The sequence below is a fragment of the Mauremys mutica genome, chromosome 15, assembly GCF_020497125.1.
Source record: "Mauremys mutica isolate MM-2020 ecotype Southern chromosome 15, ASM2049712v1, whole genome shotgun sequence".
Classification (NCBI taxonomy): domain Eukaryota; kingdom Metazoa; phylum Chordata; order Testudines; family Geoemydidae; genus Mauremys; species Mauremys mutica.
In genome coordinates this window covers 2731770-2746441 of record NC_059086.1, presented here as the reverse complement: position 1 = coordinate 2746441, position 14672 = coordinate 2731770, and the positions used below count along the sequence as shown (strand labels likewise).

The 14672-nt window shown below is 53.7% G+C and overlaps 1 protein-coding gene across 1 annotated transcript; it reads right to left on the bottom strand.

Moving 5' to 3' along the window:
* Positions 1-2411: 2411 nt before the first annotated feature.
* Positions 2412-11629, bottom strand: PSMD8 (proteasome 26S subunit, non-ATPase 8). The gene is made up of 7 exons (XM_044989044.1): positions 11438-11629; positions 7994-8066; positions 7470-7572; positions 6040-6205; positions 5329-5429; positions 3821-3932; positions 2412-3088 (listed from the first exon to the last, which is right to left on the bottom strand). The coding sequence occupies exons 1-7, from the start codon at positions 11591-11593 to the stop codon at positions 2951-2953; spliced, it is 849 nt and encodes a 282-aa protein (XP_044844979.1). The 5' UTR covers positions 11594-11629; the 3' UTR covers positions 2412-2950.
* Between the last annotated feature and the right edge of the window lie 3043 nt (positions 11630-14672).

Below are 14672 nucleotides of genomic sequence, written 5' to 3'. Positions count from 1 at the left end.
CCCCCCCCAGTGGGAGGTGCTGGAATGGGAATTGAAGGTGCATTGGCAGAACCGACCAGGCAGGAATGGTGCAACGGGGACATTTTGGGGCCCGGGACTGGCGTAGCTGGGGCTGTGTGTTGGGAGTGAGGAGCACTCGCAGAACCAGCCCGTAGAAGCTTGCCCAGCTGCGCCCAGCTCTAGGCAAGGGCAATCTCCAGTCTTGCTGTCCCCCACCTGCTAAAACCACCTCTCAGCCCAGCACAAGTTCCTGCATGGCCTAGGCAGGAGTCCCAGCTGTTCTCACAGAGCTGCAGCACGCCCCAGCGGCAAAGAGGGAAAACGCAACGGCCCAGGGCAAACCCATATTAAACAATCAGGCCTCATGTTGCATTTTGGGTTAAGATCTTGAAAAGGGCCTGAATTTTCAAAGCACGTGTCCACCCGGAGAGATTTCCCAGCACAAATATAGAAAAATAGTTCTGCTATTGCTGTTCACTCTACGGTGTGGGCGCTGCTCCAGAATAAAAGCAGAGTAGTTACTCCAGGCTAAGTGACTTTATTCCAGAATAATGGCCCAGTTGCCAGGGGCCCTGTGCCCCGCTACCCCTCCAATAGTTATACCAGATTTCTCCCCCGCTGCAAGGCTTGAATAAATACATTAAAGTCTGAAAAGCGCTTTGAGAGCTACTGCTGAGAAGTGCTAGATAAGAGCTAGGCATTATTATTTCAGCTGCTCAGTCCCACACCTGCTAGCTACGACCGCTAGGACCCAGCCGTGCTAGTACAAACAGACCAAGGAGCAACGCCCTATCCCAGATGAACTTACCTCCTTAGGATTCACATTTTCAGTTTTAAATCTCACTGAAATGGGGGGGGTGGGGGGGAATTTGAATTTTTTCTTTGCAGCATCGTGGGGGAGTGGGAAGCAGTTCTCCGGTGCAGTCACTGACACCCATGCAAAAAGTGTGACTTCTGACCACGCAGCATTTCACACCCGCTTTGCTGGGTCCATGCTGTGAAAATCCTGCTAACCTCTGGGCCTCGCTACTTCCACACAGGGGTGAGTTCCAAAGTTTAGTTAAACATTTGCATTGCTCCCTTCAGTGAGGTTTCTGCCTCAGCAGGACGCCTGACTTTTAACAGCGGCAATTTGTGTTTGCTCCCTTGCACCACAGACAGCAGTACCTGAGTGACAGAGGTGCCCGTGCAAAGGTGCTTTAGAGAGACAGGGAGCTAATAAACGATAGGTCCTTTGAAACTGCCCTCACGGGGAGGAGGAGGATGGCTGGTTTGTTCCCCTTCTGTTAATGATGACACCAGCTCACAATCATCTTCAGACTCAAGGTGAAATTCAGTCGTGGAGTAACTAGCTTTCGCCTGGGCAAGGTGCGCACCTGGGGATGGCTCCTGTGCTGTCGGGCCTTTACCCCCGTGTATGCCGGGTGGATGTAGCCATGTACAGCCTCCCCCTGGGAGCTCTGCAGCTGGACACGGCAGCTCCTACACGAACCAAGGCTGTAATCTGATGCATGCAGCTTTCCCCTGCCAGGGTATTAGCACCCTCCCTCAGAACAATTAAGACAACTGCCCCTTGCGCTTGTATTTGATACTGAATTTGTGGCCTGGTCACAAACCCCCTCCCTTCTGTCTAGTCATGTGACAAACAGAGAAAGGCACCAGCTCTAGGAAACTGGCCCAGCAAAGGGGCACTAGCTGAAACTCGTGTGTTAACTCAGAGGGGGCAAGCTACGGTCTGGCATTCCCGCTAGGAATGGTTTGGGCAGAGCCAGATTGCCACACTGTGAAGGAAGCCAGCCAGGACTGCTTGGGGGTTAGGTTTTAACTCTAGAAGATTTTACAAACACAAATATTTCCAATATTTATTTTAAGTCCCACAAAAACACTCCTCCAGTCTGTCTGGCTAGAAACATGACCCCGTGCTTGCTGTAGCCAAATCCTGCAGCCTTGGAGAATGCCGAGAACTGGCCTAGCTATCTCCGGTACTTACGTGGTCCCTGTCACCGTAGTCCCGGAGCCCCGCACCACCCCTGAGGCAGGGCAGCGCTGTGATCTCCCTTTTAAAGGGGGCATTGAGGCCCAGCCCCTCAAAAGGTGTATTTAGGTGAAGTGGCCACGGTCACAGAGGGATTCTGTGGCACAGCAGGGAACGAACCTGCGTCTTCCACATCCCAGCCAAGCACCTTAACCCCCAGACCATCCTTCCTCTAGAGTCGCATTTCATTGCCCAGAGAAACAAGATCAAACAGGGAGCAGCAGAGATTTCCAGGCTGACCTTTCACAGCCACCTAAAGTGTTAGATGTCTGCTTGCCAGTCATGTCAACTGGGTGCCCGACTCTCTTCAACCTTATCATTATGGAGTGTTAAGCTCAGGGGGTTCCGTGCTACCACAACCGAAGAAATGCATCTGTACAAGAAACGATCATTTTATTTAAACTGACACAGTCCCGTTAAATGACTCAACTGGAGCAGGGAACACGAAGCAAAACACTTTAATGTTGGCTCTCGGGGGCTGCTTAACCATTTGTTGACTAGAATCTGACGTGCCCCTTCTACCCTGCTCGATGGAGGTGGGTAGAATAGAGACCATCACCCGTATCACAGCATCCAGAACACGGGTGTTAATGGCTGTGGGCTGGAAAGTGGGTCCACCACATGGAGAAGAGTTTGGGTTTAGAAGGGTTTTAAAAAGGGTCTTGCCCTCCACCCACGCCGAGGAACGAGAGAAGCCCACAGCAGTGTGACCCCTGAGGGCCCTCCCTGCTCACGGGACAGATGTCTGCATAAGGGAACGAGGCAGGCTGGCTGCTCACCATTTGTAACTGTGCTGTCCCGGAGAAACCTTTTAAATAGTTTAAAAAATGGACAGGTTGCTGGGAACAGGAGTAAGACACTAAAACAACAAGGGGACCAGGGCGGGGGTGGGGAAAGAGTCCTGGCGGAGCTCAGCTAGACGATCATTTCTAGCTGCCTGGCGTATTCAATGACTTGTTTAGCTAACTCTGTCGACGGGATGGTGGTATCTTCGGGTTTCTGCTGCTGGCTGCTGAAGCTGTAGTAGTTGTGTGGACCCAGAACCCAACCGCGCTAAAATAAAGGGAAAAAGAACATTTTATTAGAATTTTAAGAGTTTCAAGCCCTCTCATGGTTTATGGGTTTCAAGGCTTTCGCTGCGGTGCATTATTTCCTCTTTAGAGGGTGGCTTGAAACCCTTCCACCTTCCAGGAGGTGCAGGCCAGAATCCCAGCCAGTTCAACCCTTCCAGATAGGTTACACCATGGGGATTTCAGATCTTAAGAACCACCATCCTGGCTTCTGTGTCAGCATCAGGGATCATAGGGGGAACTGCTCATGGCTCAGTAGTCTGGCTGGACTACATCTCCCATGATACACCACAGCCAGGTACTCCTGCAATTCACCACTCCTTACCAAGAGGGGAGGTAGTGGTGCATCATGGGAGGTGTAGTTTGCCTGTCTTTTGCTCCCAGCCTCCTATGTGGGCCAGGCTTTCTGGCTGGACTACAACTCCCATGAGGCACTGCAGCACTGGTTTTGATAGAAGGTTTTGGCCCAAGTGTTTTGTGGGGAAAAAAACAGCCCTGTATTCCCGCCAGCTCTACTGGCTAACCATCCTGCCGATGTACGAGTCAGGCTCAAATCTGGCTCAGCCTGCCAGAGCTGTGGCAGCTTTAGAGGACTAGCGAGAATAAAGAATAGGAGAAATGGACTGGTCAACGAAGCCAGCAGGTCGGACTCTGCTGCCCACACGGCCGCAGGTCAGCTGACGGGGGTTCTCTTCAGCGACAGTGGCTCACACACCTTCTTGGCGTATTCCGTCATTTTCTTGGGGGTGTTGAAGAACAGAACCCTGGTGGCTTCGTTGAAGAGGATTTTCTCATAAGCCTTCTCGATGCAGCCAGCGATTTCATCCCTGACACCAGAGGGAAACAAGGTGGTTAGATCTCTGCCTTCGAAAACAGCACGAGACATACAGCAGCAACAGAACTCAGTGGGCTTTCTGGATTTCTACAGGCGGGGAGGCAGGCAGGCAGCTAGGCCAAGAGGCTCACACACACGGGGTGATTTGGAGAGCCCAACCTGAGACAAGAAAGGATGGCCCAGTGGTTAGGGGATTAGCCTGGGACTCAGGAAACTGGCGTTCAATTCCTTTCAGTCAGTCAAAGGGTTTAAGGGCAGGCAGGACCACTAGATCAGCTGGTCTGACCTGTCTAGCACAGGCCTTCAGCCCCACCCAGCAGCACACACCAAAATGAGACCAAAGTATCTCAGCCCATAGAAGACTAAACTATTGCGTACCAGAGGAGGGCATCAGAGCCCAAGGCCCCTGCAACGGCAGCGAAGTGACTGAGATAGACCCAGATAAACCAGGCCAGGAACCCACACCCCACACCAGAGAAGGGGAAAAAATAATCCCTTCCTGACCCAGTGTCTGGCTGAAACACAAGCCACAGACTTGCTGCGTGAACTCAATCACTCAGTGCCTTAGTTTCTCCATTTGTAACACCGGGGTAACAGCCCTGCCAGAAGGGGGGATGTGAAGATTAATCCATTACAGCCTGTGAGGTGCTCAGACACTATGGTAAAAGGGACCAGAAAAACACCACAGATATGGACAGATACTTTAAAGGGCCCTTTGAAAAGGGGGCTCAGGTGGGTCACCCAGAATCAGTGGGCACTTAGGAGAATCTTTGCCATACTGCTGTGGCAGGATTCACACAGTTATGTTAAAGTACTTTCCAGTCGAAAGGATCTCCCTCCACCCTTGCATTCCAGCCGCTCCTAACTTTCTCAGATCCTAGATCGTTCCATGCTTGGGCTCCCTGAGGTTAGACCTTTCTGAGCTGTGGGCATGTGCTGGGCAGGAGGGGATGGTGATTTGGAAAGTGCTAGGAGGTTACAGTATGTATTACATGCTATTTCCTATGTGAGTTTGCTTCACAGCAGCTAGATTGTATGCTTTTTAGGACCAGGGGCTTTGTTGTGTTTGTACAGCTCCTAGCACAGTGATCCATGACTCGGGCACCTCGTTGCTACCATAATACACCTAATGGAAGAGAAGCCACTTCCATAGCAGCGTGCACCTTGCAACCACCTGGAAAAATTCCAATTTCCCCAACACGTTCCAATGGGAAAATAAATTCCTCTGGACTGATTCATGATGGCAAGACGCCGATGCCCTAGCTCGTTAGCTGCTCTTCATCTTATTAGGTGCTTTCCTGCATGCTCTGGGTTCCCTTTAATGGCTTCTCTTTAACAGCCCACGCTGAGGGTGGATCCAAGCAGCCAATAGGAAAAGGAAGACTCACCGAATGGTGTCCAATAAGATGTCGATGAAGAAAGTGTAACTCTCAGCAGGGATATTGCCTTTGGCCAGGAACACTTTGTTGTAGCTGCCTTCCATCAAGTACTAGCCCGGGAGAGAAGCAGAGATTCAAGGTGTTTGTCTCGGGGGCTGGATTAGTCACTCCTGGAGCCAGGCCCATTTTAACCTTACTCCTCAATGGAGTTAGGCCATGCACGCACGTGCCTCCACCCACCGCTAAGATGCAACCACCTCTAGGCTGCAGCGTGGCTGCTGTTTAACGGCGCACAACAACACTGGCCCAGAAGCTAGGACTCAGTGAAACAGCGAGGGAAGCAGGATGGCACTATATTTTGAGGGGCAATGCTCCAGTTCTACCCAAGAGCATGCTGGGAATCTTTCATAAGCGGTCAGGGCCTGTTTTACAGCTCATCCAAAAAGCTGGCAGCTGTAGCAGCACCGTGTCCCCTAGCACCAGGCTGGGGTGTTGGCTCACTGCTGCCAGGCAGCTGCTACTCGTGTTAGTACCCCTCAGGCTTTGGCTGGATGGCTCCCATCCATGCAGGGACACAGCCACGCCCTGATCCCAGCCCACTGTAGGCTGGAAAGGCCAACAAACAACAGTAACCCAAAGCCACGGGCAGAAAGGGGTTAGGCCACCAGCGCTGCAGTGGCAGGGCCAGCGGCGGGATGAGCAGGCCACGGCGGGAGCTACCTGCTCTAGCGAGACGGGGTGTTTGATGTACACGTTGGTCTGGATGTCCTTCGCTGGGAGTCGCTCTAGCTCGGTGTGGAACTCAGCCACGCGGTTCTGGGACAGCAGGAAGAGCAGGTTCAGTCCTAGCAGCTGATGCTTGTAAGCGGACTCCGGCAACTCATCCCTACAAGGAACAGCGGTGTAGGAATTTCAACAGAGGCCCAAAGATGTTAACAGAACCCAGTCACTGTCTAACATTAAACAAGGCTCTGGGGTAGGGATCCCAAGAGCCCAGCCTGCTTAGTACCCTGGCACACACACCATTAAGCAGCCTGTTAACCTTTTGGTACAGATAAAAGGAAAAACCGTGAAAGTCTTGGAAATGTAAAGCTTTCAATAAGGCTTTCCATTCCAGCAGCATCCCCTGGTCCCTTTGCCTCTAGCCGGAGAGTTTTTAGAAGGAACGAGGCGCTCAGCCGGGTTTTTTAACGCTATCGTAGGTGGTAACGGTCCTTTCTGGGAAAAGCAAAGATGTTCGCTGAGATGTGCTGGAGTCGCCGCCGCTGCCAAAGTCTGATCCTGTTTTACCCCAGGCAGCGGCTGGGCTCCAGCAGCTGGTAGAGGTGGTGATATTATCTAGCCCGGCCATCTCTCAGGAGCAGGATGGAGGAGCCCTGGGGTACCAGCTATGATGAAGTTCGCTCCAATAGCCTCTGTCTGTTTTTGTTTATTCCCCCCTTTTTCTCCCCCGCCCCCATCTCTTTCTTTAAGGACCAAGAAAGAGAATGACGGGTGGAATAGCCCATCCCCTCGTTAATTTGGCCACCAGTTAGGACTAGTTTCCAACACACCAATTTTGGTTTTATTAATTCCGGGCCCATGTTTTCTCGCTCAACAGGCATTATGTCAACACAGTCCTTGAGCGATAGCAGGAAGCTTTGGGTTTGGTCTAATTCAGTTTTTCTGTTCGGCTTTTTTGCACCCATTTAGAACATTCATTATTAAAAGAGGACTAAGATATCTGGGAGACTTACCGGGGCCTGATTACCCCGGGACTGGGAAAGGATCGCTCCCAGGGAACAGCATGGTGCTGCTAGTTGTGTTGTGCCCGTGCAATGGGTTTGTTTGGGGGGCACCCCTCCTGGGCTGCTATCAGAGACGGGCTCCCTGACTAGAGGGCCCACTGATCTGAGCCAATCACTGCAGCAGGAGATTGGACCAGAGCCACCACCAGGATCCAATCCAGCATGGCAGGAGACAGGATTTAGGACCAAAGGAGCCACTGGCATCCAATATACCAGACTAGCTGAACCAAACCATGCACATTCACACTACCAGCAAGGACAGTCTAAGGAGGTCAGTACAACCGGGAGTTGTATGATGGGAACGCTTCCCACCCCACAGGGGTCAGTGGTTACCCTACAAGACGCTAGGGGTCCGACACTCACTTGTAGTCAAAGTAGTAGCATTTCAGCTGAGCCATGTATCTCTCGAATGATGGGATGTCTTTCTTCAGGATGCTCCACTGGGCTCCGATTTCGAGAATATCCCCTGGCACAGAGAGAGACGGAAAGGCAGAATAAGAGAGCTTGACTGGTAGAGAGCAGGCAGTGGGGCTTCTCGCCTCACCAAGATCTCAAAAGGCTCCCTTTTCTATTCACAGCACTGCAGCGACGCCAGGGCTGAACAAATCTCATTCGCCAGGGGCCCATGGTCAGGAAGGAAACCACCATCACCACATATAGCACTGCAGCCAGCCCCCTTCATCAGGGGAGTCTGCCCTTTCACTAGAAGGATCAGTCAGGAGGCTGATATTAGACCCAGTGCATTCTGGCCATTTGCCATGCAACACAGAGACAAACTGCAGCTAAGCTCGCACAGCCTGCTATTGAGGCCGGGGGGGTGGGGAGAGAAGGGTTGGAGAGACAGGACGGGACCAGCTCCTTCTAGGGAATGCAGAGATGATACTCACTGGCTAATATAAGCTGCTGCTTCGTCAGTTTCGTGCCTGTAGTAGGCAGGAAGTTGAGCTCCAGCAGGGCTAGCTGGAACAGAAAAGCAGAGACGCGTTACACGACACCGGACGCTAGGACAACCAAGGCTTAGCATTCCACCAAGGGCTGTGGGGGCCGGAACGCATTCTCCTGCAATGGGGATCACTCCAGTTCCTTGCAGCCCAGGTGGCCACCACGTGAGACTCCCTCCACACAACTGGTTGGCAGGCTAAGGCTGAGTACACCAGAGTCTTCGGCAATGGAGTTGCCAGGTTGGGCCCCTCTTGGCGGAGGGGGTGGACGGCAGGCATGCTTACGCTGGCTGTACCCGTCCTTGGTATCGCTCAACTCGCCCCTTTCAGCAGCACTATGTTCAACCGAAGCTTTAACACACACACACTTATGGAGAAGCACCAGCCTTGCTACAGCGGAGGTGCAGAACAGCTTTCTGTTTAAAGCTGGCCTCTTCAAAGCGCTCAGTGCTGCGGAATAATCCTAAGCCTCAAACGCTTACAGCAATACCAGGGGTTCCTTCACGTCAGCCACTTCTGGGGTGGAACGCTACAGTCACTTACCAGCACTACAGTAATCCTGTCTGAATTCCAACCTGGGAAACACCCCAATTCTTACAAACAGTCCCTTGGGATCTTTAACAGGCAGCCCCAACCTTGGGTTCGCCTCAATCCTACCTTAGCATGATGCTGGTGCACTGGGCTCACTAGTGACTCAGCGGGCACGACAGCAGCACTTGTGCAGAGATTTGTAAATATTAAGGCACAAATGGCCCGTGGGAAGCAGACAACACCTTCTGACTCACCAACCCCACCTCCTGCAGGATCCCACAATTCTCCCCCCACCCCATTTCTGACACAGGGCTACAGCTCTACGCTCTGGCCTGCTCAGGTGGAGACAAAGGTGCCAAGTCTCTTTGGAAAAGAGGCACTTTGAGGATCATTCACCAAATATCTCAGACGTATTTTAAGAAGGAATCAACTGGGCCAAGTTCCAGCTCAGATTCCAAGTTCCATCTTGGCCTCCCTAAATTCTGCTCGCCCTCAGTCCAATACAGGATTCTTCTTCACCTCCCATGTCCTAAGCTACCGTGCTGCACTGCCATAGGGTCGCTCAACAGCTACCACCCCACAGGTGGCTGCATTTCAGTGGACTTTGCACGCAGTGTTCTGGGATCGTTCGGTCCAAGGGACCCTACGGAAACACAGGATATACAGGGTCTTCTGTTGGGACCCAGACTCTGTCCCGGAAGCAGCAGCCACACCAGGGCCAGAGGATTTTACAACACAGTGGATGCCCACATTAATATTCTTGCCTGGACCCCATGTGTTCAAGACATGCTACCCCCCAAGACGGCTTCTTTCCTACTGCCTCCCCAATGACCTTTCCCTCTCCCCAACTAACCCACAGTCCCAATTCTCCCTTGCCTGCCATCCAGCCTCACTACTCTGAGGGGCAAGCACCCTGCCAAGGACCGACCAGGAGCCCCACCAGCCTCCTACCCTGCCCTCCACTGGGGCAGTGGCAAAATCACAGGGGTGAAGCCGAAGGTGGTACAGAGGAGCAAAGATAAACCCAGGGGGTGGAGAGACGCCAGCCCCTAGAGCATGACAACAGGGCCCCCAATGGGGAAAAGTGAGGTGGGGGGTTCCCCATTAAGGCATCCCAATCGCTCCAGCTTGAAGGTTTCCAGGCTCCCCCTTGCACCCCACTAGAAGATTCCAGAATTTCTCTCCCCTGTCCCTGCTGCTGGGTTCCCCGGCTCCCCTCCAGCGGCAGAACAGTCCCCACCCTCCCCCTCGGCAGAGGAGCGGCACCTCCCCATAAGCCAGCTCCATCCCAGGGCGGGGGTGGGGGGAGTCCAGACCCGACACCTCCTCCCCCCATTCAGGGGATTCCAGCCCACTCCCCAGCTCCAAAACCCCTCACCCAATCAGGCTCCCTATCCCTGCACCCCCCGCTTCCCCCCACCCCATCCTCCCTCTCAGCTCCCCCGCGCCACGCAGCTCCCCCGCTTCCCCCCACCCCCGTCTCCCCTCCCCCATCCTCCCGCCCAGCTCTCCCCCCCAGTTCCCTCCCATGGCCCCCAGCTCCTCCCATCTTCCCTCCCTCTCCCCCTATCCTGCCTCTCCCCCTCCATGGCCCCCAGCTCTTCCCTCGCCATCCTCCCCCGACCCCAGCTCTCCCCCCAGTTCCCTCCCTCCCTCCGCCCCCATGGCCCCCAGGTCCCCCCATCCTCCCTCCCTCTTCCCCCCCGCCCACAGCTCCCCCAACCCCATCCTCCCTCTCAGCTCCCCTGCCACACAGCTCCCCCATCCTCTCTCCTGCTTCTCCCTACCCCATCTCCCCTCCCCCATCCTCCCACCCAGCTCCTCCCCCGCTCTCCCCCCCACCGGTCCCAGCTCCCCCCCATCCTGCCTTCCCCCCCCTCGGCCCCCAGCTCCTCCCTCCCTCTCCCCCCCCCCTCCGGCCCCAGCTCCCCCCTCCCTCTCCCCCCTCCGCCCCCAGCTCCCCTCCAGTTCCTTCCCTCCCTCCCCCCCATGGCCCCCAGGTCCCCCCATCCTCCCCCCCCGCCCGCAGCTCCCCCCAAACCCCATCCTCCCTCTCAGCTCCCCCCTGCCACGCAGCTCCCCCATCCTCTCTCCCGCTTCTCCCCACCCCCATCTCCCCTCCCCCATCCTCCCACCCAGCTCCTCCCCCCCCTCTCCCCCCCACCGGCCCCAGCTCCCCCCCATCCTGCCTCTCCCCCCCCATGGCCCCCAGCTCCTCCCTCCCTCTCCCCCCCCCTCCGGCCCCAGCTCCCCTCCAGTTCCTTCCCTCCCTCCCCCCCCATGGCCCCCAGGTCCCCCCATCCTCCCTCCATCGTCCCCCCCGCCCACTGCTCCCACTCGCCCTTCCTCACTCCAAGCTACCCCGCCACACAGCTCCCCCATCCTCTCTCCTGCTTCTCCCTACCCCCATCTCCCCTCCCCCATCCTCCCACCCAGCTCTCCCCCCCACCAGCCCCAGCTCCCGCCCATCCTGCCTCTCCCCCCCCTCCGCCCCCAGCTCCTCCCTCCCTCTCCCCCCCCTCCGGCCCCAGCTCCCCTCCAGTTCCTTCCCTCCCTCCCCCCCCATGGCCCCCAGGTCCCCCCATCCTCCCTCCCTCTTCCCCCCCGCCCACAGCTCCCCCAACCCCATCCTCCCTCTCAGCTCCCCCGCCACACAGCTCCCCCATCCTCTCTCCTGCTTCTCCCCACCCCCATCTCCCCTCCCCCATCCTCCCACCCAGCTCCTCCCCCGCTCTCCCCCCCACCGGCCCCAGCTCCCCCCATCCTGCCTCTCCCCCCCCATGGCCCCCAGCTCCTCCCCCCCTCTCCCCCCCCATGGCCCCCAGCTCCCCCCCAGTTCCCCCCCCCCGCCCCCCGCACCTTGAGGCGGCCCAGCGCCTCGCCGCACTTGCTGAGGTTCGGGCTCTTGCGGTTCCACTCGCCCTTGAGCTGCTCGTACATCCCGGCCGCCGCCTTCAGCCCCGCGGCCGCGTCCGCCCCGTTCACCACCAGCCCGGCCGCCGCCATCGCTGCCATGAATCGGCAGCCGCGCCGCGGCACCGCCCCCTTTACGGCCGCCGGCGCCGCGCTGCTTTACGGCCGCCGCCCCCCCATGGCAACCGCGGCCGGCAGCCAACAGGGCGGCCGGGCGCCTCGGTGACGCACAACGAAGACGCCTGATCTAGCCCGCACGGCGTCTGACGTCATCAAAAAGGGTCGAGCGCTGAGCGCGCGCGCAGAGTGAAAGCAGGAAGTCATTTGCTTTGGGGTGTGTGACATTTTTGGGCAGTGTGTGACGTCACATATATGATGTGCCACCGTGAGGGGAGCGGATGTGACATCATTGGGCGGGAAAAGAGGGGGGGAATAATACCCTGAGGGGAACAGGAAATCCTAAGGGGAGCGGATGTGATGTCATGAGGGGGTGTGATGTCATGAGGGGGAGATGAGCTGGTGTCAGAAGGGAAGAGGATGTGATGTCATAGGGGAATGTGACATGGAAAGGAGGGGGGATGTGATGTCATGAGGGGAGGGGATGTGACATCATAGGGAGGCACAGGGCATAATCATGTTGGGTAATTGCAAAACCATGAATCCAGCTTCAGAGCATCATGACCTTTTTTTGAAATGATAATTACTGGGCTCCTGCAGTTTTTTAGCCTATCGCAGGTGCGCTGGTCACACTTTCAAGCTGTTCTCCACAAGCGAAGGCTAAAAATGGGTTTTTTTAAAAATGAAAGTGGAGATTTTCCTGTAAGTCCATTCTTCAGGACCAGGGGCTTTAATAAATTATCATGAGACTCATGATGAAATTGTGAGAATTAGCACAATGGGAAACTGAGGCACAGGGTGTGTGTGTGTGTGACTTGCCTTCTCTGGGTCTCTGAGTCCGTGGCACAGCCAGGAAGAAAACCCAGGAGTCCCAGTTCCAACCCCCGGCTCTAACCTGTACAACACGTGCCCTCTTAATCCTGTGCTATGCCAAATTATTTTGTGAGGCTGCATTCCTTAAATATTTATAAGGTGTATTGGGTCCCTTGGGTGGGAGATACTGAGGCTGTCATTGTAACTACACTTTTCGGAATCTCCTTTTGGTCTTTCCGCTATGGTTTTCCACCAGGTGGCGTCCCATACCTGCCGTAACATCAGCCACCTGATTCTAGCTGCTCTCTGCACATACCCGTAGGGAAGATTTCATATAAAACTTCCTATCTTCCAATACGTAGTGGATTTCACACACTTGTGCTGCTTAGTTATCTCCTGTATTAACACCCTCCAATACCACAGTATGAGGTTTGTTTCTGATCCCTAGAAAAGAGCCACAAGATTTATGTAGAACTCCAGTTTAGAGCTGGTTTAGGGTCACATGGGCTTTTGATGAGTTTAGGTTCACAGCCCCTGAGACACAGGGGAGTTTAAATTCAAATGATTTCAGGACAAAACCCAGCTAGAACTGGGTGTTCATGGTTTTAACACAAACCCCAGCTGGTGTCAATTGACATAGGTCCATTGCTGTCAATAGAGCTGTGCTGATTGACACCAGTTGAGCGTCTGGCCCCAAAACTGAAATCCCTCTGAGGATCCTAGGGAGTGGGAGGCAGTTAATTCTAAATCCAGGCCCAGATGCACAGAAGTATTTAGGTTAAGTGCCTAAAGACTCTTCCAAGCTGTGACCTCCAGTTCACTCTGAAACTCTTCCCTGACTGCATTCCAATTCAGTATTTAAACACTGCCTCCCAAAAAGCCTCATGCACTTTCAGCTGGATAGAGTGGCATTCTTCTTCACTTCCCATCCCAAATGGCTGTGTATTATTGCTGTGTGCTGGTAAAAACAGCTGCTATGCTCCCTCCCAGAGCTGGCTACATTTCATTGCTGGGAGAGCACCCATGTAAACAGCTACTGCCTTTCACTAGTAGATAAAGTGCTCCCTTCTAGAAGAGCTGCCACGTCCCACTCCAGAGGTGGTTGCATTTTGGTGCTGTGTGAAGTAATCCCTGTATTTATATCAGTTTCATAGGTAGATCAGTCAAGTGTTTTACTATATCAAGGTTAAATATGATTATTCTCAATGAAGTGGACAGAAAGCTTCAATGTTTCGTTTATTCTTCAGGGTCCCTGTGTAGAAACCAAGAGATGCCGAATATGCAGCGACTTTTTGTCCTGCTGGTGCTGCTGCACATGCAGGTTTGCCTGCTGCTGAAGGACTGCGAGTGGAAAGTTGTGCTCAATGATTTTGATAATCTAGGTGGGGACCAAGCTGTGTTTTTTAGGCAGCACCCGGTCACTAGCATAGCGTCTGTGTTCCAGAATCTGACGGACTCGGCCATAGACCTGAATGATAAAAATTCGGTGAGTGTGACTTTTTCAGAAGGCTTGGCGGGGGGATGAGGGATATAGCACAGGGCTTGATTCTGCTCTCACATCAGCTCTGATCCATTGGGCTTAATACTCCATTTTTGTACAGGCAAATTTACCTGTGTAAGATTTAAATCTTCCCACTAGTAAATTTTACCTACCTGACTCTTGAACAAAGCTGGAGTCTGATTCTTTTCACGCTTACCTTGGTGTAAATCAGGAGTAACTCCACTGAAGTCAATGGAGTTACACTGCTATAAAACTGTGACAGCCCCCGAAAAGTCATTGATTTTGAAAGTTTATTTTTTCTGTGGCAGCATGGAGAAGCTTCGCCAGTAGTCTTCATGCTTAACAATGGCTGCAGGATCAGTGTGGTCTGTGTAGTTTTTAGATAGACTTGGAAGGATTCATTTTCTGTTGGTAAATGTCAATAAATGTAAATATCATGCACATATAAACTGACAAAACCAGCCATTGATAACATCGAAATTTACAGACCAGCAGAGTAAGAAAAAAGCTGCTTGAGAACTTGTTGGAGTTTGGGGTAAGGCTACGCACTTTGCATATTTGGACATGTGACGTTGACAGTTTGTGTTTTAACAGCTAGAAAGCTTCAGTGTTTTGAATCTCAACATCTACTGTCATTAAGTAATTATTGGCTGACCGCCCCATTGGTTGACCTCCCGTAATTTCCCGCAGCTGTGAAAATTTAAATCAATAAAAATTTTAAAATGCTTAAAAATCCACATTGATATTATC